At 41.7% G+C, this 25,176-nt stretch overlaps 1 protein-coding gene across 1 annotated transcript in view; it reads left to right on the top strand.

The window, feature by feature from the left end:
• The window catches only part of VWA3B (von Willebrand factor A domain containing 3B), a 207,217-nt gene that overhangs the window by 169,348 nt on the left and 12,693 nt on the right, over window positions 1-25,176 (top strand). Inside the window, exons 23-25 of the mRNA XM_055328114.1 lie at window positions 14,563-14,674; window positions 22,108-22,232; window positions 23,470-23,607. Coding sequence (XP_055184089.1) covers window positions 14,563-14,674; window positions 22,108-22,232; window positions 23,470-23,607 — 375 coding nt within the window. The remainder of the gene's footprint in view (window positions 1-14,562; window positions 14,675-22,107; window positions 22,233-23,469; window positions 23,608-25,176) is intronic.

Here is a 25,176-nt window from a genome sequence, read left to right as displayed (position 1 = left end):
TGAGTTGTATAAAATGGAGTCAGAATGAGTAGAACTGTTATCTTTGCTCCTAAATAATGGTTGGACCGATTGTCATTCTTGCATTTTACAATTCTTAATATTTCCTCTTTAAGGTCAGCAAATGCTCCAGGCTGGCCTTGTCCTTTAGAGGGAGAAGGGAGACCTCCCACCATTACCCTTTACAACTAGGCAGCCTTCCTCATTTACTGGGAAAACTTGAGTCTGTTCTCCTGATCCCCGAGTCTGGTAGGAAGCTGACTCTCTGGTGACTGTGAATTGTTCTTAGCAGCACATAAGATCACCTGGTGGGAGGGCAGAGAATTAACAAGTCTGGGTTGTGCATCTGTGATGTTGCCATCACAGAAGGAATGACACATGCACATTCAGACGAGCACCTTGGAGGTGAGTTAACACCTGGAGACCTCAAATAGGCTCTTGAGGGGTGATGGTGGGAGGTGTAGCCGGGTGGAGCTGAAGTCTCAGAGACAACAAGGTGCACTGATTGGACAGGACAGAGTGCTAAAGGGAGAGTGCCACCAGCCTCGTGACTGTGCCAGTTAGCTGGAGTCTTAGAATCTTACCCTAGAGTACCAATCACTGGAGGAAATTGAAAGAAGGGGGAAAAAAACTCACACAAAATTTAAATATTATCTCAAAAATTTTATGTCTAGGATCCTGATGTTCAGGCATGGGAAGAAGGGTGTCAGCTCTAGGGAATCCCCGAGGTGACGAAAATAACAGCCAGATTGTCTCTTCATTCTTCTAAAGCTAAAGCCTCTTTGCTGGAGGCTTTAGCTGAGCAGACCTCAACATTGTCCTGCCACTAGGTTTTTTCTCTACCCTTAAGGTTTAGGGGTGGTTATTGACTTCCCCATCTGGAGGAGAACAGAGTGTGGAGAGCTTATCAGTAGGGTCCAGGCAGGAAACAGAATCCCATTCAGTCAGTTCAAGTGAAGAAAACATTAATGAAGTGGGCTGCTCATAAAGGTGGATATAGGTCTAAGGCAGCCAATGGGATTTGGGGCCCCCAGTCACAGCAATAGCAGGAAGTTGTCATCACCCCTAGACTGAAAGGGTAGAAGGAAATGGTGCTCCTGGAGCCCTCTGAGAGCTAAGTTCACTAGCAGGAGTAGGAGGTCATTCTAGAGAGACAAAGGTCAGAGAAGGAGCATGGAACCAACACCCCAGTCTTTCCTCCTCCTGCTGCCATCTGACCACCTGCTGCCATTGGCTCACCATGTCCAGAAGCCAGCCAGCAAGGGAAATAAATCAGATAATCCATGGAGGTCAGCTTCCTGGGGCATGGAGCAGGGCAGGGCAGAATGGATTTAGGAGCAGGTGGGTGGACCAGAGCAGCCAGCCACAAAGATGTCTTGAGAAGTTTTCTTAAAGGCCCAGCATTTATTTTTATATTATAGCCTTGTGTGAGATACATACTTGTATATAGAAGATAGCTGGTTATGGTCCACACTTCAGGCAGGGATACAAAAGTAACTCCAGTATATGTCTTTTGTTTCTCTCTGGAGCAGCAACATATGGATAATTGAATCAGCAGCATCCGAATTACAGATGACAAGGCTGTGGTGATTTTCAGATTTAAATATTTAAAACATTTCACATTTTTGTCTTTGATTTTTCCCAGAAAGAGCAATGAAGAAATATTCCTTGAGATGATGTTACAGGTTTGCTCTTCACTAGGGAAATAATTTTATGCAGCGTCTGACACATATATATTAGGTTCCTTGCCACTACCAAAGAAAGAAGTAGGGGGAGAGGGAGGAGAAGGAGGAGGAGAAGAAGAAGAAAATAAAATTCTTTTTTTTTTCCACAAAAGCCCTTTGAGTTGCAATTGATCAAGGTTTGTTGGAGATTTTACTTTCAGAGTGGTTAGCTCCATAGCCCAGCACTGCATGGTGTTAGGGAGCAGAAGATGGTTTTGTGGTTCAGAGCTCCATCCTGTGATTGGTTTCCTGTGCTTCCTGAGGAGCCACACACAGCAAAGAACCACAAACTAGAGGGAGTGCTAAAGCCAGGCAATCCGTGATCTGCTCAGGAAGCAGGCCTCAGGAGAAGAAAGTGAAAATTGCATCTAATTTCTGGAGATGTGTGTTTCTTGTGTTGTGTTTTCTAAAGTTATACTATTCCCCAAGGAAGATAGAGGAAAACAACTCCAGGAAAGCACTCCCCAACCCCCTGTTTGGATTTTAAAGCAAGGCTAGGTGTCCAAGACTCCTTCCAGGGGGTGATAATCCTCTCTGCATGTCTGCCTGGCCACAGCGTTCACCTTAAGCTGTGGATTCATATGCAGTATCCTTAGTGTCCCTGTGGGCCCCAGTGCTGACCTGCTATGCTCCTGAGAGGTCTTACAAGAAGACTTAACTTCCTTTTCAGAAGGGCAGGGCCAAGGCAGAGCTTCACTCCTTTGGCATGATGGTTTGCCTCCTGTTAAAATGCAAATGCCCTGGGAAGGGAAGCACATGAAGCTCTCAGACTCATTTACTTGGGTGATCACTCCATGACCAAGAGGGGCTGGGCAGGAGTTGGCCACTTGTGATGCACATTTTCCTATAAGGCCTCCTCATTCTCTTTCCAGAACCTGTTTTGAAAAGGGATGCAGATCCCAGATAATCCCAGGGTCAAGGAAACTTCTAAATCTGAATGAGAACAGAGACAGTGAAGGTCAGCAAATGCCCAGGCTGGCCTTGTCCTTTTCACCAAGATTTTTATTTATTTATTTATTTTCTAAAATTTATTTATTTATTTATTTATTTATTTATTTATTTATTTATTTATGATAGTCACAGAGAGAGAGAGAGAGAGAGAGAGGCAGAGACACAGGCAGAGGGAGAAGCAGGCTACATGCACCGGGAGCCCGACGTGGGATTCGATCCCGGGTCTCCAGGATCGCGCCCTGGGCCAAAGGCAGGCGCCAAACCGCTGTGCCACCCAGGGATCCCTTCACCAAGATTTTAAAGGGAGTTTAATTATTTACAGAGACGGTTTGCAAATGTTCTGGTCTTATATTTAGGTATCCTAGAGAGAGGAAAGGTCAAAACCTTTGATGATACTCATAATAATGAGTATTATTTTGATTACAGCAGTTACAGACTTTAATTGGTCTTAAAGAGAAAACATGGAGAGAGAAGCATGCTGGAGCTGCTGGGTGTCAGCAGTTCCTTGATTTGGGGCAAAAAAAAATCTAGTAGTGGTTTCAAAACAAGATTTGGAACCAAAGACTAATTCTAGTTAAGTTGTAGAAATGCTCTCTATACCTAATGTGGAAGCACATTGTCAAGTGGAAAATTTTAAAGCATCAAACATTTAGTAACTTCACTGTCCCACTAATGCAAACCTGAGAGCATGACCTCGAAATTAAATAATAAATGAAAGGAGGGTGGCTCCATTTTTGATCCTGCTCTACATCACCTGGTAATTGAATCTGACAAAGAAATGAATTGGATTCTCTAAATTTTGGAAACAAGGCAAAATCAAATTATTCAGTGGCCAGCATCATTGCCCATCTGACCTCCACACTGAGACTAGCATGCAACTGTTGTCATGCACCTAAGCCTAGATATATGTTGCCTTATTTGTTGGTAGCATTTTTGTTTTCACTCTCTACCCCCTTCTGACTTGTCTTCCGTAGATTTCTTTGTGAAATAAGTCAGTCAAGAAGGACAAATATCATGTGATTTCAGTCATATGTGGAATTTAAGTAACAAAACATATGAACATAGGGGAAGGGAAAGAAAAATAAGAGGAAAATTGAGAGGGAGGCAAACCATAAGAAATGGTGAAGTCTAGGAAATATACTGAGGGTTGCTGGAGGGGGAGTGGGAGGGGGAATTAGGTAAGTAGGCATTAAAGAGGGCACTTGATGTAATGAGCACTGGATGTTATATGCAACTGATGAATCACTAAATTCTGTCTCTGAAACTAATTTTTTAAAAAAGGAATAAAAACCCAAAAAACTCAATGACATGTTTGTATTTTATGTGTGCATAGATGAAGCATGCCAGGAAAAGACACGGCTGTATAGTGTCTCTAAAATCTTTGGCAAGATTCAAAAATTGTGGCACATCATCTTTCTGGAAAGGTGCTTTCAACATCATGGCTGAAGAGATGATGGTGTGTCTAGCTGCCCTTATTGTTGTCTTTCCATCTTGGCAAACCAATGTCATGTTTCTGTGGAATGAACCATTGTACTTATGTTGGCCATATAAGTTTGCTTTCCCATGGCTATTCTACTTAACCTGTGGTGTAGCTGAATTGATTTTGTAAGGATATGAATGAATCATTGAGGGTACAGTGAATAGTTCCTTCCATAAAGCTACATGTTGTAGAAACAACCAGAAATGAATTATCGCCAATAGTAGTAACAGTTGGACTCAAAAGCATAGTAAATGTGTTGCGTGTACAAAGCTCTTTAGTTCTATAATGGTCCTTTCAGGTGAACCCATAGGTATATGAGTAATTTGAAGTAGTTGATATTTTTCAGCCAGGCATTTTCTCAGGTGGCTGTTTTTAAGGTGTGAAAAATGAACATGATAGCACTCTGTGTTGCTGTTAATTTTGTTGCCCATCCAGGGAAGGTCTTCACAGAGTAAATGATGATTCTATATTAGTTGAATTGGGAAGTGAGTGACAACTATAGAGAGAAAAAAAAAGCTCTCTGATGATTTCAGGCCATTGACTTCACAGGTTTGTACCTATGAAAATATAGAAAGCATTTTTATCAGTACTCCAAAATCAGTATTTGGAATCTAGAGATAAAGGGGGCTAGTTACATGATATGATTATACTCATTTAGAACTTTTAAATATATTTAGGCATAGATTCTAGTAAGTGGCTTGTCTCTTATGTTGATGAAATCTGAAGGGGGGAAGTTGCCTCTCTGGGATCAACATGGACATCTTTTTGGAGATCAGGATGTTATCCATCTGGAGGTGGAGAGGCTGTCTGGTGACCTCCATGGTTGCTTGGTCTGTGATGTGGACAGTGTGATATGAAGCAAGATGGGTTTATAAGTAAACTGTATGTAGAGGTGGTGTTTTTAAACAACAGCTGATTTAACTTGGCATGTTTCAGATTCCCAAGATTCTAACTTCCATCAGTAATGAGAATATTTTACCTGGAGATTTCCACTGAGGAAATGATTATAGGAAACTGGTATGGGCATCTCTTTGGAGTATTATGATGGAATATCGTGCTACTCATGTTCATGGTTCTGGTTATTGCATTGCCCTTAGGTTAAAAAAACTGCAAAAAAAGATATCATGCTAGTGTCCTAGTCTTTGTATATACATGGTCTCACAGTTTCTCCAGTAGTGCAGAAAAAGGTCTAGTAAGGCCTAGATTATTCTGGACAGAAATATGAATTAGGAGATATTAGAAGTCATTTAGTTTGTACCATCTCTTATGCAGAAATTAAAGCCCAAAAAATGTTAAAAGATTGCAAAGTCACACAGCCAACTAGCCAGCAGTTGGTCCTATTTCTCCTGTCTCTTGGTCCAGCTTCTGCCCTTTAAGGGCATCTCCGACTGCAGTAGGTCATTCTGAAGCTCCCGTGGGAAGGATTACTTAGGTTTCTCATCTGAGTGAAAGCCCAGAAACAAATAGGTAATATTCATTATATGCCCCAGTGATGTTGGGGCATTCTCTTTGACATAATAACTGTATCAGTAAAAATAGACATTCCATGAGGATGGAGGAACTCCAGCAAAATCAGGTGAAAATGGAGCATCATAAATACAAGAGTGGTATTCAGCTTACATTTGTATCCATGGCTGCATAGGCCACAACCTGCACAGGTGTGAAGTCTTGTTAATATCCCACAGTTCCTTCAAGAGCCCTTAACTCCTTTGGTTCATTATTTCATTACTTCTGAGGCCCTGGCTCTATGTTTTCATCTCCCCAGATAAACCATACTCCCACTTCTTTTGATGAACCTAAAAAGCAAACAGATCCAAACGTTAGATGGCTGCAACAAAATCGGTAACATCAGGGCACCAGGGAAATGAGCCTACTTATTTCCAGAGCCCAAATTGTACTGAACATGAATAGTGACCCAAGAGCAAATTGTGTTCAGAGTTTCTGAAGTTATTTAAATGTTTATAGTCAATTGTTTTCATAAATTAGAGTCTTCCTTAACTGAAGACCAGTATATGGATGCATAAAATATGCATTGAAGGCTTTATTTGAAATATAGCTACACCATTGCAAAAAAGTGACATCAAAAAGCATGTAGAAGCACTTTATATCGTGGAGGAGAGGGACATTTGATGATCTGTGAAAAGAAGAAACTAGAGAATGATGTCATGGGGGCACTCCGATTAGGATGGAGGACTCATTTCATTGAGAAAACCAAGTATTAGTAAGTTAATGGTCAGGAAATTTCTTTTTAATGAAACAAATCTAAGGAAAAATCCCCCATTTCACACTGTAGTAATCTGAAGAAAATAGACCTTTTGGTTTATCTTTTAAGAGTAAGTTCAGAAGGTTGTGTGCTCATTCATTCATTCAGCCCACTGTATGCAAAACTCCATGAACAGCTCATAGAACAAACCAGAAATAAATGATTGTCTATTTTTACCTTTTTTAAAAAACACAGATTTATGGAAATTTGATTTTCATATTGTAAAATTTACCTACTTCAGGTAGGCAAATTTCAGTAAAACTGACAAAGCTGTCAACACCCACCAAATCCAGTTTCAGAATATTTCCATCATCCCAGAAAGATCCCTCATGCCCATTTGCAGTCATCTCTGCACGCCCAATCCCAGATAACAATTAATTTCTATTTCTATAAATTTGCCTTTTCTATGCATTCTTCATATAAGTGGTTGAATAATATTTCATTGTATGGATATATGACATTTTGCTTATCCTTTTTCCCCAGTTAATGGACATTTGGATTATTTCTACTTTTTCATTATTGTGAATAATACTGATATGAATACATACAAGTCTCTGTGTGGTATAAGTTTTCATTTTTCTTGACTAGATATCTAATAATGGTATTTCTGGGGCATATAGTAAGTTCATGTTTAATTTTAAAAGAAATTACAAAAAAATTCCCAAAAGTATTGAAAATCAATTGACCATAAATGTAGAGATTTGTTTCTGGACTCTGACTACTATTCCAGTGACGATAAGACTATCCTAATGTCAGTACTGCACTTTCTTGATAACAAGTTTTGAAATCAAGAAATATAAATCCCATAAATATATGTTCTTTTTCCACATTGTTTTGGCACTTTTATTTATTTTTAAAAAGATTTTATTTGACAGAGACCATGCATAAGTGGAGGGAACAGCAGGTGGAGGGAACGTCAGGCAGAGAGAGAGGGAGAAGCAGGCTCCCCACTGAGCAAGGAGCCCAATGTGTGGCTTGATCCCAGAACCCTGGGATCATGACCTGGGCCAAAGGCAGACACTTAATCAACAGAGCCACCCAGGTGCCCCCTTTTTGGCACTTATAATTTTAGTATCTCAATTTCTACAAAAAACTTACTGAGATCTTGATATGAATTATATTGGATCTATAGGTCTGTTTGGGAAAAAAGACTATTAACAATATCAAGGTTTCCAATCCATTAACATGATATGTCACTCATTAGACCTTTAGTTTCTCTTAGCAATGTTTTTTTTTTAATTGAAGTTCAATTTGCCAACATATAGCATAACACTGAGTGCATCCCGCCAAGTGCCCCCCCTCAGTGCCCATCACCCAGTCACCCCAACCCCCCGCCCACTTCCCTTTCCACTACCCATTGTTCGTTTCCCAGAGTTAGGTGTCTCTCATGTTTTGTCACCGTCACTGATATTTTTACTCATTTTCTCTTCTTTCCCTTTATTCATTTTCACTAATTTTTATATTCCCCAAATGAATGAGACCATATAATGTTTGTCCTTCTCTGATTGACTTATTTCACTCAGCCTTATACCCTCCAGTTCTATCCACATTGAAGCAAATGGTGGGTATTTGTCATTTCTAATGGCTGAGTAATATTCCTTTGTATACATAGACCAAATATTCTTTATCCATTCATCTTTCGATGGACACCAAGGCTCCTTCCACAGTTTGGCTATTGTGGACTTTGCTGCTATAAACATTGAGGTGCAGGTGTTCTGGCATTTCACTGCATCTGTGTCTTTGGGGTAAATCCCCAGCAGTGCAATTGCTGGGATGGATTGGAAGAATTAATATTGTGAAAATGTCAATGTTACCCAGGGCAATTTACACATTTAATGCAATCCCTATCAAAACACCATGGACTTTCTTCAGAGAGTTGGAACAAATCATCTTAAGATTTGTGTGGAATCAGAAAAGACCCTGAATAGCCAGGGGAATATTAAAAAAGAAAACCATAGCTGGGGGCATCACAATGCCAGATTTCAGGTTGTACTACAAAGCTGTGGTCCTCAAGACAGTGTGGTACTGGCACAAAAACAGACACAGATCAATGGAACAGAATAGAGAATCCAGAAGTGGACCCTCAACTTTATGGTCAACTAATATTTGACAAAGCAGGAAAGACTATCCACTGGAAAAAAGACAGTCTCTTAGCAATGTTTCATAGTTTTCAGTGTATAGGTCTTTCACTTAAATTTAATCCTAAGTATTCTACTCTTTTTGATGCTGTTATAAATGGAATTATTTTCTTTATTTTCAGATTGTTCAGAGCTGGTACATAGAAATACAATTGATTTTTTTTGCATATTTGTCTCATAACATGACATCCTACTGAACTTGTTAATTAATTCTAGTAGTTGTTGGGTGGATTCCTTAGAGTTTTCTACATAGAAGATCATATCATTCCTAGATAAAGACAGTTTATTTATTTTTTCCAGTCTGGATGCCTTTATTTTTTTCTTGCCTGATTGCACTGGCTGGAACCTCAAAAACAATGTATAGGAGTGGCTGAGTTCTTTGCCTCCTTTCTGGTCTTAAGGGGAAATCATTCATTCTTTCACCATTAAGGATCATGTTTACTGTCGGCTTTTCATAGATGCTTTTCACCAAGGTGAGGAAGTTCCCTCCTATTCCCACCTTATTGAAAGTCTTTTCATGAAAAGGTGTTGGATTTTGTCAAATGCTCTTTCTCCATACATTAAAATAATACAGCTTTTGTCCTTTATTCTAGTAATGTAGTGTATCACTTTGATTTGTGGATGTTAAATCAGCTTTGTATTCTTGGGATACTTGGTTGTTGTGTACCATCCTTCTTGTATGTCACTAGAGTTACTTGCAAATAGATTTTTGCATCTATATTCATGAGGGATATAGGTCTATACTTTCCTTTTCTTGTATCTTTGTCTGGTTTGGTATTGGGATAATACTTGGCCTTTCCTTATCCTCTGTGTTTCCTGGAGTGCCTCTCTCCAATCCTCCAGCAATGGTCCTCACATTTATTGGGAATTAAAAATATTGACTGTTCTAGATGATGTAATGGAGGCTTTGGAGTTTTAGGGGGAGTGGAGGGTGGCAGGAATTGGGTCTTTCTATTAATGATCAGTTTAACAAGCATAGAAAATAGGATTTTAGGGGATCTCTGGGTGGCTCAGCGGTTTAGTGCCTGCCTTTGGCCCAGGGCGTGGTCCTGGAGTCCTGAGATTGGGTCCTGCGTTGGGCTCCCGGCATGGAGCCTGCTTCTCCCTCCTCCTGTCTCTCTCTCTCTCTCTCTCTCTCTCTCTCTCTCTCTGTGTGTGTGTGTGTGTGTGTGTATCGTAAATAAATAAATAAATTTTTTAAAAAATATTTAAAAAAGAAAATAGTAAAAAAAAAATAGTGGGTATTTGTCATTTCTAATGGCTAATATTCCATTGTATACATACCCACGATTTGCTTCAACGTGGATGGAACTGGAGGGTATTATGCTGAGTGAAATGAGTCAATTGGAGAAGGACAAACATTATATGTTCTCATTCATTTGGGGAATATAAATAATAGTAAAAGGGAATAGAAGGGAAGGGAGAAGAAATGGGTAGGAAATATCAGAAAGGGAGACAGAACATAAAGACTCCTAACTATGGGAAACGAGCTGGGGGTGGTGGAAAGGGAGGAGGGCGGGGGATGGGGGTGGATGGGTGACGGGCACTGAGGGGGGCACTTGATGGGATGAGCACTGGGTGTTATTCTGTATGTTGGCAAATTGAACACCAATAAAAAATAAATTTATTATTATAAAAAAAAGAAAATAGGATTTTAGAGTTAGACTCTACAAATCGAAATAATGCTACCGATTTCTTCATGTAGTGAACACAGCATGACATTCACTTCAAGCCTTGACTCATACAGTACTGTTTGGAAATTAGAGAGTGGTCCTTTCATTTGCTTTTACTGAAATTGCCTGTGGGTAAAATCTTCTGGAGAGATTATAACTGAGCTGGGCTTTGGACAGATTATTTGAACAGGAAGGACCTCACTCATTTTTAAACATATTTTTCCTCTGTATTTTTCAGTGGATCATTTCTGTTGATTTGTTTTCGGCTTTTTTCTTCTGTCATATCAGTTCTGCTACTGAGCCCTTCCAGACATTGTGTTTCTTACTTCTAAGACTTTCATTTTTTTTTTATACTTTATATTTCTCTGCTGAAAACAACTACCTTACCATTCATCTCAAGAGTATTCAACCACATGACCATGGTTATAAATGCTGATTTAAAGTCTTTATCTGATCTCAGTGTTATGATCTACTGATCACTTTTTTTAATTAATTTTATTGGTGTTCAATTTACCAACATACAGAATAACACCCAGTGCTCATCCCGTCAAGTGTACCCCTCAGTGCCCGTCACCCATTCACCCCCACCCCCCGCCCTCCTCCCCCTCCACCACCCCTAGTTCATTTCCCAGAGTTAGAAGTCTTTATGTTCTGACTCCCTTTCTGATATTTCTCACACATTTCTTCTCCCTTCCCTTATATTCCCTTTCACTATTATTCATATTCCCCAAATGAATGAGAACATACACTGTTTGTCCTTCTCCGGTTACTGTGGCCAAGTTCAAAAAGGGTGTTGCCTGAGTTCTCCTCTGGGATTTTGATGGGATCTTGTCTCACATTTAGATCTTTCATCTGTTTTGAGTTTATCTTTGTGTATGGTGCAAGAGAGTGGTCCAGTTTCATTCTTCTGCATGTGGATGTCCAATTTTCCCAGCACCATTTATTGAAGAGGCTGCTGTCTTTCTTCCAGTGGATCGTCTTTCCTCCTTTATCGTATATTAGTTGACCATAAAGTTCAGGGTCCACTTCTGGGTTCTCTGTTCTGTTCCATTGATCTATATGTCTGTTTTTGTGCCAGTACCACACTGTCTTGATGAACACAGCTTTGTAGTACAACCTGAAATCTGGCATTGTGATGCCCCCAGATATGGTTTTCTTTTTTAAAATTCCCCTGGCTGTTCGGGGTCTTTTCTGATTCCACACAAATCTTAAAATAATTTGTTCTAACTCTCTGAAGAAAGTCCATGGTATTTTGATAGGGATTGCATTATACGTGTAAATTGCCCTGGGTAACATTGACATTTTCACAATATTAATGCTGCCAATCCATGAGCATGGAATATTTTTCCATCTCTTTGTGTCTTCCTCAATTTCTTTCAGAAGTGTTCTATAGTTTTTAGGGTATATTTTGAGAACCATTTGAATGGTAAATGGTTCTCCAACCTTTTATTTTCAGGTTGTAGGTGTCCTTCTGTCTAAAATGAGTCTCTTGTAGACAGCAAATAGATGGGTCCTGCTTTTTTATCCAGTCTGAAACCCTGCGCCTTTTGATGGGGTCATTAAGCCCATTCACGTTCAGAGTTACTATTGACAGATATGAGTTTAGTGTCATCATGATATCTATTTAGTCCTTGTTTTTGTGGATTGTTCCACTGAACTTCTTCTTAAAGGGGAGTTTTAAGAGTCCCCCTTAAAATTTCTTGCAGAGCTGGTTTGGAGGTCACATATTCTTTCAGTTCCTGCCTGTCTTGGAAGCTCTTTATCTCTCCTTCCATTTTGAATGAGAGCCTTGCTGGATAAAGTATTCTTGGTTGCATGTTCTTCTCATTTAGGACCCTGAATATATCCTGCCAGCCCTTTCTGGCCTGCCAGGTCTCTGTGGAGAGGTCTGCTGTTACCCTAATATTCCTCCCCATGAAAGTCAGGGACTTCTTGTCTCTTGCTGCTTTAAGGATCTTCTCTTTATCTTTGGAATTTGCAAGCTTCACTATTAAATGTCGAGGTGTTGGACGGTTTTTATTGATTTTAGGGGGGGATCTCTCTATTTCCTGGATCTGAATGCCTGTTTCCCTTCCCAGATTGGGAAAGTTTTCAGCTAGGATTTGTTCAAATACATATTCTGGCCCTCTGTCCCTTTCGGCGCCCTCGGGAACCCCAATTAAACATAGGTTTTTCTTCCTTAGGTTGTCATTAATTTCCCTTAATCTGTCTTCATGGTCCCTTTATTGATTGTCTCTTTTTTCCTCAGTTTCCCTCTTTGCCATTAACTTGTCTTCTATGTCACTCACTCGTTCTTCCACCTCGTTAACCCTCGTCGTTAGGACTTCTAGTTTGGATTGCATCTCATTCAATTGATTTTTAATTTCTGCCTGATTGGATCTAAATTCTGCAGTCATGAAGTCTCGTGAGTCCTTAATGCTTTTTTCTAGAGCCACCAGTAGCTGTAGAATAGTGCTTCTGAATTGGCTTTCTGACATTGAAGTGTAATCCAGATTTTGTAACTCTGTGGGAGAGAGGGCTGTTTCTGATTCTTTCTTTTGAGGTGAGGTTTTCCTTCTAGTCATTTTGCTCAGTGCAGAGTGGCCAAAAACAAGTTGTATTGGAACACGGGGGAGTATCACTGGTCTGTCTAGCTGGTCTTCTGGGGGAGGGGCCTGCTGTGCTGATTCTCAGGTGTTAGCACTTGGGGGAGCTGCTCTGCCCCTGCCTGCTGCAGGGCTCAGCGGGGGTTGTTTACCCCGTGGGGCCCCAGGAGGATCAGCCGCAGTTGCTATGGCAACTCTGGAAGCCTGGATTCAGCCTCCGCAGGAACTACGGGGCTCGGGGCTCTCGGTTCTCCGTCTGCAGGGCCTGGAGGCTCCGGGGTGGGGCCGCTGATCTGCTCAGCTCGGGGCAGGAGCGTCCTTGCTGTCCTGGGCCCTCCCGGCCTCTGCCTGTCCCGGGGGAGGCCGGATCCTGGGCTGTGTCCCGGCGCCCTGTGCTCCGGGGTCTGCGCTGGTGGATTCGCGCTCCCGCCCTGCAGCTCCCTCCCTGGAGCCGCTCCCGAGCCCCTCCGAGCTGCTCCGGTCCCGCCGTGGCGCTGTAGCCCTTAGGGAGCTCGGAGCACTCTCCTGGCTCGCAGGTGTCTGTTAGTGTCCCAGGAAGCCTGGGGCATCCCCGCTCTCCTGGGTCCTGCTCTAACTCCCTGCGAGCCCCTTTCTGCCCGGGAAGGTTGGTGCAGCTCCTGCTTCTCCGGGACGGGGCTCTCCTGTCCTGGGGACACTCGCCCCGGCCCTAGCCCGGCTCCTCGTGGGGCCCCTCCCCCTCGGAGGCCTTTTGTTTCTTTATTTCTTTTTCCCCGTCTTCCTACCTTATAGAAGCGCGAACTTTTCTCACTGTAGCATTCCAGCTGGTCTCTCTTTATATCTCAGGCCGAATTCGTAAATTTTCAGGATGGTTTGAAGGTTATCTAGGTAATTTGGTGGGGACAGGTGACTTGGGGACCCTGCTCTTCCGCCATCTTGCCCCTCCCCCCTGATCACCTTTTTAAAAAAAAAACTTTCAAACTCTTTTTTTCTTTAAGATTTTATTTATTTATTCATGAGAGACACACAGAGAGAGGCAGAGACATAGATGGAGAGAGAAGCAGGCTCCCTACAGGAAGCCTGATGTGGGACTTGATCCCAGGACTCCAGGATTATGACCTGAGCCAAAGGCAGATGCTCAAACACTGAGCAACCCAGATGTCCCTACTAATCACCTTTTAACTTTAGAATTGGTCATATTTGCTTGCTTTTTAAAAGTATGTTGTATTTTGGATTGTTTGCTGGATATATTGAATATTATGTATAAAGACCCTGGATCCTATTTAAATTCTCTGGAAAAGGTTCACTTTTTTGTGTTTTAACAAAATTTGAGTAAGTTTAGATTGCATATATGTCTCACTTTTTATGGGCATTGGTTCCCATATATCAGTTCATAAATCCATGGTTTTTAAAAAATATTTATTTATTTGATAGAGAGCATGCACAGGGGGTAGGGGCAGAGGGACAGGCAGAATCCCTGCTGAATGGGGAGCCCCACATGAGGCTCAACACAGGGCTCAATCTCAGGACCCTAAGATCATGACCTGACCCAAAATCAGATGCTTAACTGACAGAGCCACTCAGGTTTTATATATCTGTTTTAAAAGCCTATTCCCAATAACATAGAAAGTATTCCAGAGTGGTCATACTTCTGTATATTTTGATAGAGCAGTTCTCAATAGAGAATCCCAAGCTACCTTGTATCTGTGATTTTTATGGTCTGTGTTGATCTCTTTAAATCAATTATTAATTAATGTTTTATATTTTTTTAGCAACAAAAAATTCAAGGAAATCCAACAAAGAAAACGAAATCAAAAAAATTGGATCCTCTCAAAGGTCAGAAAGTTATTGCAAGATGTGATGAAAATGGCTTTTATTTTCCAGGTAATATTTTCTTTTGTAATATTTCTTTGTTAAATAATATGATTATCAGGGACCCAAAGTTCTCAAACTGTGTTTTCCCCAGAACACTGACATTTCATGGGCTGTACTAAGATATTCCACTTCTAAAATGAAATGATGATAGGGTTTCTACCTATATTTGTGGGGGAAAAAAGAGTCAGAAAATGTATATATTTTAATCTTTCATTTGTTTAATTAAAAAATTGTACTATACATCTAGTTCTATGTATGTAGTATGCCTAAAGTGCTGGTTTGGTGTAGTGAGCAAACAAATGAAAATTCTTGTCTTCACGGAGCTTACATTCTAGTAAGGGAGACAGACAAACAAGCAAACAAATATATAGTGTGTCAGATACAATGCTATAAAGAAAAATCAAGCTACAAAGTGAATTGAGAATGTCAAGGTAAAGGCTGCAATTTTATTTATTTATTTATTTATTTATTTATTTATTATTTATTTATTTATGTATTTATTTCTTACTTAAAGATTTTATTTATTTACTTATGGGAGACACAGAAAGAGAGGCAGACACATAGGCAGAGGGAGAAGCAGGCTCTCTGTGGGGCACCCGATGCGAGACATAATCCCAGAACTCTGGGATCACATCCTGAGCCACCCAGGCGTCCCAAAGGGTGCAATTTTAAATATGGTGGTCAATGAAGAACTTCTGGGGAAGGAAGGCAATGTGTGAATAAGATTATCTGGGGGAAAAGAGTCTTTTTTTTTAAGATTTATTTATTTGAGAGTGAGGGAGCACGAGCAGGGGTGGGGCACAGGGAGAGGGAGAGAGAGAATCCTCAAACAGACTCCATGCTGAACAGTCCTCCGTATGTGAGGCTCTATCCTAGGACCCTGAGATCATGACCTGAGCTGAAGTCAAGAGTCAGATGCTTAACCTACTGAGCCACCCAGATGCCCCTGGGGGAAGAGTCCTAAGTAGAGGGAACAGTAGTACAGAGTCCTGAGGCTGGGGTGCATATGGCATGTTGGTGGAAAGGTCCAGTGTGGCTAGACCTGAGAGCTTTTCTTTTTTTTTTTTTATTTTTTTTTATTTTGTTTATTTATGATAGTTACACACACAGAGAGAGAGAGAGAGGCAGAGACATAGGCAGAGGGAGAAGCAGGCTCCATGCACCGGGAGCCTGACGTGGGATTCGATCCCGGGTCTCCAGGATCGTGCCCTGGGCCAAAGGCAGGCGCCAAACCGCTGCGCCACCCAGGGATCCCCTTGAGAGCTTTTCCCAAGAGTTTCTGGGACATGTGATCCTGAAGGAATCAGCCAGGTGAAGTTCAAGTGAGAGCCTTGTGGACAGTAAAAGTGATATGTAGCTAGAGATGGAAAAAAAACATTTTATATCTAGAGAAATAAAACAGATTATGACTAGAACCCAGAAAGCAAAGAAAGGGGAGAAAATAATAAAGGTCTTCAGAGAGGGAAGTACAGGGCCATTCATAAAAGTTCATGTTAAGAAGTTTGGACTTCACTGGGAGCCACATGGAAAGCAGGGAAGAACATCATCACACTTGAAGCTCACAGAAACTCTCTCTCATTGTGTGAAGAGTGGATAAGGAGTGGGTTGGAATGTCCCTCAGGTCCCTGGTTTGGGCCATATGATAGATAGTGGTACCAACAGGACATGTTGGTATGCATGGGAAGATAATGATGTGTCTGTGACATGATGAATTGTAGGTGCACTACTTATGTGTTGATATCTCAAAAATCTGTCTTCAGACAGGTTTCCTTTCGAATTGCTTCCAATTGCTGAAGTTGTCAGAAAAGCAGTTAAAGTTAACGATCTAGAGTCTCAAGAGGAAATCTGTCTGGAGATAGAGATTTTTGAGACATCAGCACATAAGTGTCATTGATATCATGGGACAGGCCTGTGGGGAAAAGAGAGCTTAGGGATAGCCCTGAGGAAGATCCATGGAGCAGAAAAATGAAACGGCAGAAACTTAGCCGGTCTTGCATAGGCACTGTCAATCATCAGTTAAAAGAAGCATTCTTTATTGATTAAATTTCATTACATCTTCTTTTTAAGTGTGAAAAAAATACTTCGCAGGAGTTTTGGTTTCCAGCAGGCATATGTAGAGAACTGACAACTAGGACATTTTCTTTGAAATTCACTAGATATGCATTGGAGCTGGCTGGATGAAAGTAATTAAATACGGATCAGAGCATTTGAGATGAGCTCATAGGCCAAGGCACAAAACACATTTTTGCAAGAGCAGGGTCCCCAAACCTTCCCTTTCTCTAGGACTCAGATTTGCTGGGTGGTGATTATGGGGGGCCACCCCTGCTTGATTTTCTGAACCCTGGAGAGAGGTGGGAAGCTAATTTGGCAATTGAACAGAAGTACAGGAAAGGACTGGCTTCCAAATGGCTGCATTAGGGTTTGGGATTAGTTTGCAGGCCAGGGTCCTGGAGAAAAGTAGAACAGCTCAAACTTTTCCTCCTTACCATTCTTGTGTGATAAGAAATGCTAAAGACCTGCTACTAACAGTCTGAGGAAGTAGAGGAAGCAGGTAACACCACATGGTCATGTGCAATTCCTGAGATCACAGCAGCAATGATTATTGCCCTGTTCTGTTTTTTTCTTTAAATATGCAAATAGAGGGACACCTGGGTGGCTCAGTGGTTGAGCGTCTGCATTTGGCTCAGGGCGTGTTCCCAGGGGTCCTGGGATTGAGTCCCACATCAGGCTCCCCACAGGGAACCTGCTTCTCCCTCTGCCTATGTCTCTGCCTCTCTCTGTGTATCTCTCATGAATAAAAAGATAATCTAAATATGCAATTAGAGCCAGAGAGTACACACCCCTAACAGTTGCATGGGATCTGGCTATTCGAAAATTGTTAATTTGTGGCTGTGATTAAGCTCAGATAAGTCTGTGTGGAGGAAATACACATTTGAATTTAGTCATATAATCAGTAAGTTGGATTAGTGGCTGGTTAGTCAATACTGACTCAGACAAATCAAATGATCATGCCTGTGTTCCTAGATGGTGCTTGATTTTTGTTCCTTCTCCCCTCTAAAGTCAATAAATCTTTCATTGGGAATTTCAACCCAACCCATAGAGTTATTTTTTTATAAAAAAATAATTTCAAATTTACAGAAAAGTTTTAAGAATAATAGAGAACTTGGGGATCCCTGGGTGGCTCAGCAGTTTGGCGCCTGTCTTTGGCCCGGGACACGGTCCTGGAGTCCCAGGTTCGAGTTCCACGTCGGGCTCCCTGCATAGAGCTGGCTTCTCCCTCTGCCTGTGTCTCTGCCTCTCTCTCTCTCTCTCTCTCCTCTCTCTCTCTCTCACTCTCTCTCTCTCTCTCTGTGTGTGTGTGTCTATCATGAATAAATAAATAAAATTTTTAAAAAAAGAATAATAGAGCTTTTATATACTCTTTATCCAGATTTGCCAATTTTTAACTTTTGTCATGTTGATTTTACCACATTTATTATTTTATTCTCTTTCTCTCTACTCATCTCCACACATACACATAATTTTTTCTGAACTATTTAAGATCAGGTAACATCATCATGCCTCTTTACTCCTTAATGTGTCAGTCTATGTTTCTCAAGAACTAGGGTATTGGGGCACCTGGGTGGCTCAGTGGTTGAGCATCTGCCTTAGGCTCATGATCTTGAGGTCCTGGGATCAAGTTCTACATCAGGCTCCCCGCAGGGAGCTTGCTTCTCCCTCTGCCTGTGTGTTTGCCCCTCTCTCTGTGCCTCTCATGAATAAATAAATAAAATCTTTTTTTAAAAGAGTATTATAGTCTTTTAAAAAACAAGGCTATTAACATAATCATAGTAAAGTTATAAGATTCAGGAAATTTAACATTATGCTACTTTTTTTCTGTATATTTCAATTTTGTTAATTGTCTCAATAATGGCTTTATATTTTTTGTCTCTAGAATAAGCCTAGTCCGGAATTATGTCAACATTGATTTAACATATCCCCTTGTCTTCTTTAGTCTAGAGTTATTCTCTAGACTTTCCTGTCATTTTTCATAATACTGATGTTATTTAAGAATAAGATCAATTACTCTATAGAATGTTCTTCAGTTTACCTTAGAGTCAGAGTGTGCATTCCTGGACAGTTTGCTACCTAAGTGATGGCATGATGTCGTGTCCCTCTCAGGGCATCCCATCCAGAGGCACATGATGTTCATTGGCCTCATTAGTGGCACTCCTTGAGCTCACCTGATCACTGTGTGTTATTATTTTCTCCCTTGCAAAAAAGGTCAATAGAGATTTGTGGAATATAGCATGATAATCATCAGTAATTCCTTTTTCTGATAACTGTTGTTCAAACACTGCTAAACATTTCTAATGAAAGATATCTGGCTTTGAAATGTACCTCAGTGGTAGGTTGGCTTTGGAATAACTGGATCAGAGTGTCTGTTGCTTCAGGCCAGGTCCACACTGGAGCAGAGCCAGCCTGGTTGTTGCTGCCATCCTTGGCAATCAGGGCAGGGATTTCTGTATGGCTGACTCTCTTCCAGGGTCCGTGTGAAATATCTATCTAGTTAAGGAATGATAGCATTGTTCAGAATGGAAGTGACAAGCCAATAGTCTGGCTCATCAGGATGCTGAAAGGCAGGGAGGAATGTAAATTTCAGAACCTTATTTTAAGCCATTTGCAAAAATCAGGTCCTCCTTCCTGTTCTTCAGTGAAAAGAAGCATTTACCTCAGAAAATTCAAGATGATGAAAAGTCTGAGTTGCAAAATTTCTGCACTATGCCAGAGAAACAAGTTACTATGGAAGAAAAAGGCAGGTGGCAGAGGCGGGGAGACGGTGCTGAATACCTTCTGGGGTGTAATGTGTTAGGGTCAGAAAATCCCAAATTTTTATTTATTTGAAGTCTGCCTTTTTCCTCTACTAGCCATGTGACTAGAATCCCTGCAGTTCTCTGAGCCTCAGTTCCTTTATCTTTCCAAATGAGATTAAAACAATTAGAACCTCCATAAGATTGTTGTGTAGATTAAATATGGTAATGTACAATATTTTCTAAATTGGAAATGTGAATTGCATAGAGTTTTTTATCTCATGTGAGCGCTTCTCTTAAAAGATAGAAACAACTCCTGTCCTCTCTTGGGGGTCACAGTTGCTGCTTGCAATTAAAAAACTTTGACAGCAGTTTAAAAACCCTAACAGCAATTCAAAGAGGCAAAAATTAGCCCAGGGGAAGAAAGGAAACCTCTGAGGCTGAAGGAAGGAGAAAATATGATGAGTAGATGCACAAGAATGACTTTCAGTGGAATGGGGCAGGTGGAGATACTGCTTTTGGTGAAGCAAAGCTAAAGCCTTTTTTGGGAGATGGAATTGAAGTTGGGCTGTGCATATCAGAAAGCTCTTACAGTCAGAAGTAAAAGATCCAGTCTCCAGCCTGAGAAATTCCTGTTTGGAGTAAAGATTAAGAACTATTCCCACATCTCTCACTGAATGAACTGACCTACCTACTTGGAATATTTCTGCAGTCTTCTGACCACTGAGAATGGACCACATTTTTGCTGAGGGTCTCCACAGGGGCAGATTCCCTCTTCTCCAGCCTGAGTACAGGAGAGCCCTCTGGCTGAGGTAGGGAGTCCAACCAGTACCCAACGAAGGTGTCTGCAATCACCAAGCCTCCACTAGGAGGAATCCCAGACCCCTGAAATGGTTCCCGGAGACATTTCAGAGTGAGGAGACATAGTCTCACCTCTCTGGGGTGAGGACAAAGAGAAGCTGCAGCACAAGAACAAAATTAGATACCGATATTGAATCAGGACTTAGAAATGATAGCAACTCCTTAATCAGTTGGAGAAGGAGCAAATGCAGAGGCTGAGCCATAACTCAACAGGCCAGCTCTTAGTCCTACAGCTCCCAGAGCACAGCCAGCCAGGCTGTCCACAGGGTGAGGCTGGTTCTAACATTAGGCTGGGAAACACTGCACTAACTTCTGCAGGTAAACAAGGTCCCCCTTCTGCAGAGATTGTACAAAGAAGAAAACAATGGAAGGAGCTAAAAAGGTTGTTGCAACATACCAAAAAGTCTAGATCTAATCAGGTAGAGCAGGGATTGGCAGACTTTTTCTGTGAAAGTCACATAATAAATGGTTAGACTTTGTGGCCTCCAGTCTCTATCACAGTGACTCCATTTAGGCAAACAGCTGAAACCCCACATAGCAGGTTTATGACTGGACACACCTGATTCTAAAAGGCCAGGAATTTGAGGAAGATCACACTGGTCAGTGTGCCAGCCCAGACCTTTGCCGTGAACCGCAGGAGGGGGTGTGGGGCTTGCCAGGGTGAGGTTTGTGAGCATTCTCCTCAATTAGGAGTGGGTCTTCATTGCTTTCCTAGTAGGAATTCTTTCTAAAAAGTAGTATTTGTTTTTCTAACTAAAAGGATAAATTCAGTTTATGGCAGCAAACATGTGAATAATGTATAAAGAATATTTCAAAATTCAAATTGAACATTTTGATCCAATGAGAAAACACACACCAATGGAACTGGTTTTCATGTGTGTGTATTTGTGCATGTTAAAAAAAAAAAAGTAAAAGGCTGTCATTTCTTTGGCCATTTAAAACAAGAGACATGAACTCAAGATGAAAAACACCAGCCATTTCTTTGCCACATAAAAGGCCATGGGACTTTGCCAAGGCAAGCGTGCGAGCTGAGGCAGCATTGCCAGGCCTGGTGGAGACATGCACATTTCTCTCTTGGAGCAGGAATCTGACTGCAGCTTTACTGCTGCTTGGGGAAGTATCCCTGTCAAAACTTCCCTTAATATTTATAATCCCTTTATGATAGGAAAATAAATCTCAACTAGGGTAAGTGACAAAACATGTGAACCTTAAAAGAGGTATTTTTTTTTCCTAATCATCCCTTTGAGTACAACTAAAAGACAAGGAAACTTCTTGCGTCTTTTTCCATTGTTCATTTTTTGGTAGTGCCTTTTAGGGAAGCCGTGGGATGCGTTCAGCCTACTTAGCATTTCATTTATCTAATATTAGATGAAAAGTTGATGATGGAGTTCCTATTTCCTTTTACTTTCACAATTTTAACAACACTGATTTTCTATATGTAAGGAGTATAGAAGGAAATATGGGTAAAATAAGTAAATAAGGAAATCAGATGGTGAGAAGCACCCAGGGAGAGGATATTTGTTTCTAGGAATGATGTTGTTAGGATTGCTGCTGGTGATGCTGGACAAACAAGCTACTGCATCTTCTTTAGGCTTCTCAGCTCAGCAGGTGCTCCAGACCAGAGCTGTGCACTTCACCACTGAGTTGGTCAACCCAGTATGCATCATATAGATCTCATGGAGAGATCAAAGGGGCATACTGATTTAAACAGGCAACCAACAGGATGGTGCAAGCCTAAGGGAATGGGCATTATCTGTCTTTATTTTTTATTTTAAATTTGATTCCTTTCAGGGGTTGTGAAGAAGTGTGTGAGCCCCACCCATGCACTGGTGGGTTTCAGGTATGGAGACACCAAGGTTGTGCCTACCTCGTTCATCACGCCTGTGGGGGGTGCCATGCCCTGCCCACTGCTCCAGGTACCTGCTACAGTGATCTTTTCTGGGTGCCCTTCCCACCATCCCCACAGTTATGGATAACAGAATGGTGAGGCCACTGTCAGGCCTTTGCTGAACATCTGGTTAGGCTCCTTCAGGGAGCTTATGTTTGGGCAGGAAAAAGCAGTGACCCCTGTTATGGCCCCTTGCCTGGCAACTATTTTGCTTCACCTTGATCTCTTAATACCCTGTTAAGTAACCTCATGACTGCATAGACTTGCTTGCATTAGGACCTGTGGTCCTTGTCATTTTACAGACAGTAGATGATTGGGGAAGAACTGCTGTAACTGCTAGCACCCTTGAAACTTTAACTGTAAAAGAATATATTAAAAGCAATTTAAATAATGAGGGCAGAAGTAGAGCTTCCCTTGACATCATAGACATTGCCAGACCTTGATATCATAACATGGTTACACCTGAACATGCTTTCCACAGGTGAGCCAGGCTAATGTGTTCTGATCTGCATATAAAGTCATAAAAGCAGTGCTGCATCTTCATCCCAGCACCCAGGCTAGAGAAGAGACAGAAAGCCCCCCAGAGCTCCACCACTGCTGTTTCTTGACAGCAAGAGCCAGGAGGAAAAGTACCCAATGAGCACTCAGGATTCCACATTGGTTGTCTGTTGCCACTTCCTCTGGCCAGACCCAGAGCATCCATTAGTGTACTTGCCCCCTGACAGTTGGGCCTGTCCATTTCACAAGTGTCCACCAGCCTCTGTATGCCCCTTCATAATATTTTCTTTCTGCTAGAGGCTGTCTCTTTGTAACTTTTGTCTGTGGATTCCAGGTGTGTGCTTTGTAACAACATGGAGCAAACCTGCTCCATTCCATTGTCTGAGTGACAGCCCTTCAGATACATGAGGATGCTGTTCATATCTCTCCCTGGTCTTTATATGAAATAGATTCCTTCAACCAGTCTTTGTGGGATATGGTTTCCAGACCCCTTGCCATTTTGCTAGCCGTCCCCACCCCACTCTGGGATCCTTGTCAGGTGAAGAAGTCCTGCTAAAACTGGTGCTCACAAAATTCCAGCTGTGGCCCGGTGAGCCTGGAGAAATTTGAAATGGTTGACTCTTTCTTAGCTGAGATAAAATATATATTTGAATGGTAACATCGGTACTTACTAATTATCTTGGGGCATTTTAAATCAAGCATATATTAACATTGCGTATAAGATCTATAAGCAAAATATTTGCTAGGACATACGTTCTCATCTACAGGTTGGAGATTATGTCTTTGCCAAAATTGTGATACCCAACGGATTTGATTTCTATGTCCCTGCCATTGTCATAGCACTTCCAAATCAGGATATGGCTGAAGATAAATTCTACACAGTTTTGAAGTGTAACAACCGGAGAGTAAGTAGACTTTCATGGAGGAAAGGGCTTTCTCACTAGGCAGAAAGTGGCTTCTTTAACCACCTTCCTTGCCACCCTCCTTCTGGGCAATACCTTGCTACTTCTGGGCACCCTCCTTGCCACCCTCCCACCCTCTTTCTGGGCAATACCTTGCTACACTACAACTAGGCAGGCTCACTCTCGTTCTCTACTGTCCTCCACAGGTTCTTCTAGTACCTTTCTCTCTCTCTTCCTTGCCTGCTGCTACTCAACCCGCTCTGGCCTTCTGTTCCCCTCCCTGTGTTCCCTGTGAATTTCCCTAACTGCTTTAGAAAGGCTCCGTATAAGTTTTTAGATCTGACGATGTCATGTGTCTGCCTGATGTACCCCACCACTCCCCACACACTCATCCTTCTCATCAAGCTTGAGGAAAAGCCCAGCCTGACCCTAGCAGGGCCCCAGCCCTATGGAAGGCTCACTGCCTCCTGAATGCAATGGGCTTCTCCAAGGCCCTAGTCTTTCCCTCTTCCTGGACAACCCTCCCATCTCCTTTCCACAGAACCTTCTGTCACTGGAAAGATACTGCTCAACTATAACTTCCTCCTGAGGCCCTGGGGTTCCCCTGCACACTGTGCTTTCCCCTCCCCACACCAGCTTCCTCGCTAACCTCCCAGTTCCTTAAAGGCAGGGACTGTGACCTCTTCATCTTTGTAGCCCCAGCACAGCCTCTGATGAAGAGAAGATTCTCAAAATTGCTTTTTAAATTACTTAAATGAATGACATTTTTAATAGAAATAAGTCTTGGTGGACCATTTAATATGTCTGGAAAATAGACTAGCAAGACAAAAGTAAGAAGCAGAATACCAGTGGCTAACTTTATTAAGCACTTACTATGTGCCACAGGTACCAATCAGGTACTTTATAGGTAATGAACAATTGAATGCTCAAAACACTGTGAGCAGGTACTTTATTCCCATTTTAAGATAAAGAAACGGAAGCAAAGGTTAAGTCACACATAGGGTAAGCAGGACAATGGACATTTGAACCCAGGCAGTCTGGCTCCATGGCCTGTACTCCGAATCTCTGTGCCCAACTGCCTACTATACATAATTAAAATATCCAGTGAGTTCTTGGCTATAGCATGAAATATATCCATCAGAAGAGAGGTCGTGGTAAATGAATTTTAGAATTAAGGGCAAAGAGTGAAGACCATTACAGCCAGTGGTCCCAAAAGCAGTTTCCAATCTGATAGAACAAAAAGAAGAAAGGGACACCTTCTCATCAACCCAGAAAAACAATTTTTTTAAAGATAAAATAGACTTTCCTGGAGCTTTCTGAATGACAGTAAAGAAAGCGGTCTAGAAGGCAGCAGTGTAGAAGGTTGAGTAGCAGCAGGCAAGGAAGAGAGAGAGGCAGTGTGGATCAGAAGCTTTTCTGACATGAGGCACCACTTTGGGGATATGTCCTAGGCAAGGGAGGAGAAAGCAAATCAAGGGACATTTAGAGAGATGTCCCTCGGCATGCCCCAGGTGTGAAGAGATGAAGCAGTTGTCCTAGGATCCCTGAGAATGAGCCTCAAAGCCCAGGGGG

Source organism: Nyctereutes procyonoides, unplaced genomic scaffold, assembly GCF_905146905.1.
Source record: "Nyctereutes procyonoides isolate TBG_1078 unplaced genomic scaffold, NYPRO_anot_genome, whole genome shotgun sequence".
NCBI classification, from domain to species: domain Eukaryota; kingdom Metazoa; phylum Chordata; class Mammalia; order Carnivora; family Canidae; genus Nyctereutes; species Nyctereutes procyonoides.
Note: the sequence above shows the minus strand (reverse complement) of the source record. Positions and strands in the feature narration are given on the sequence as shown.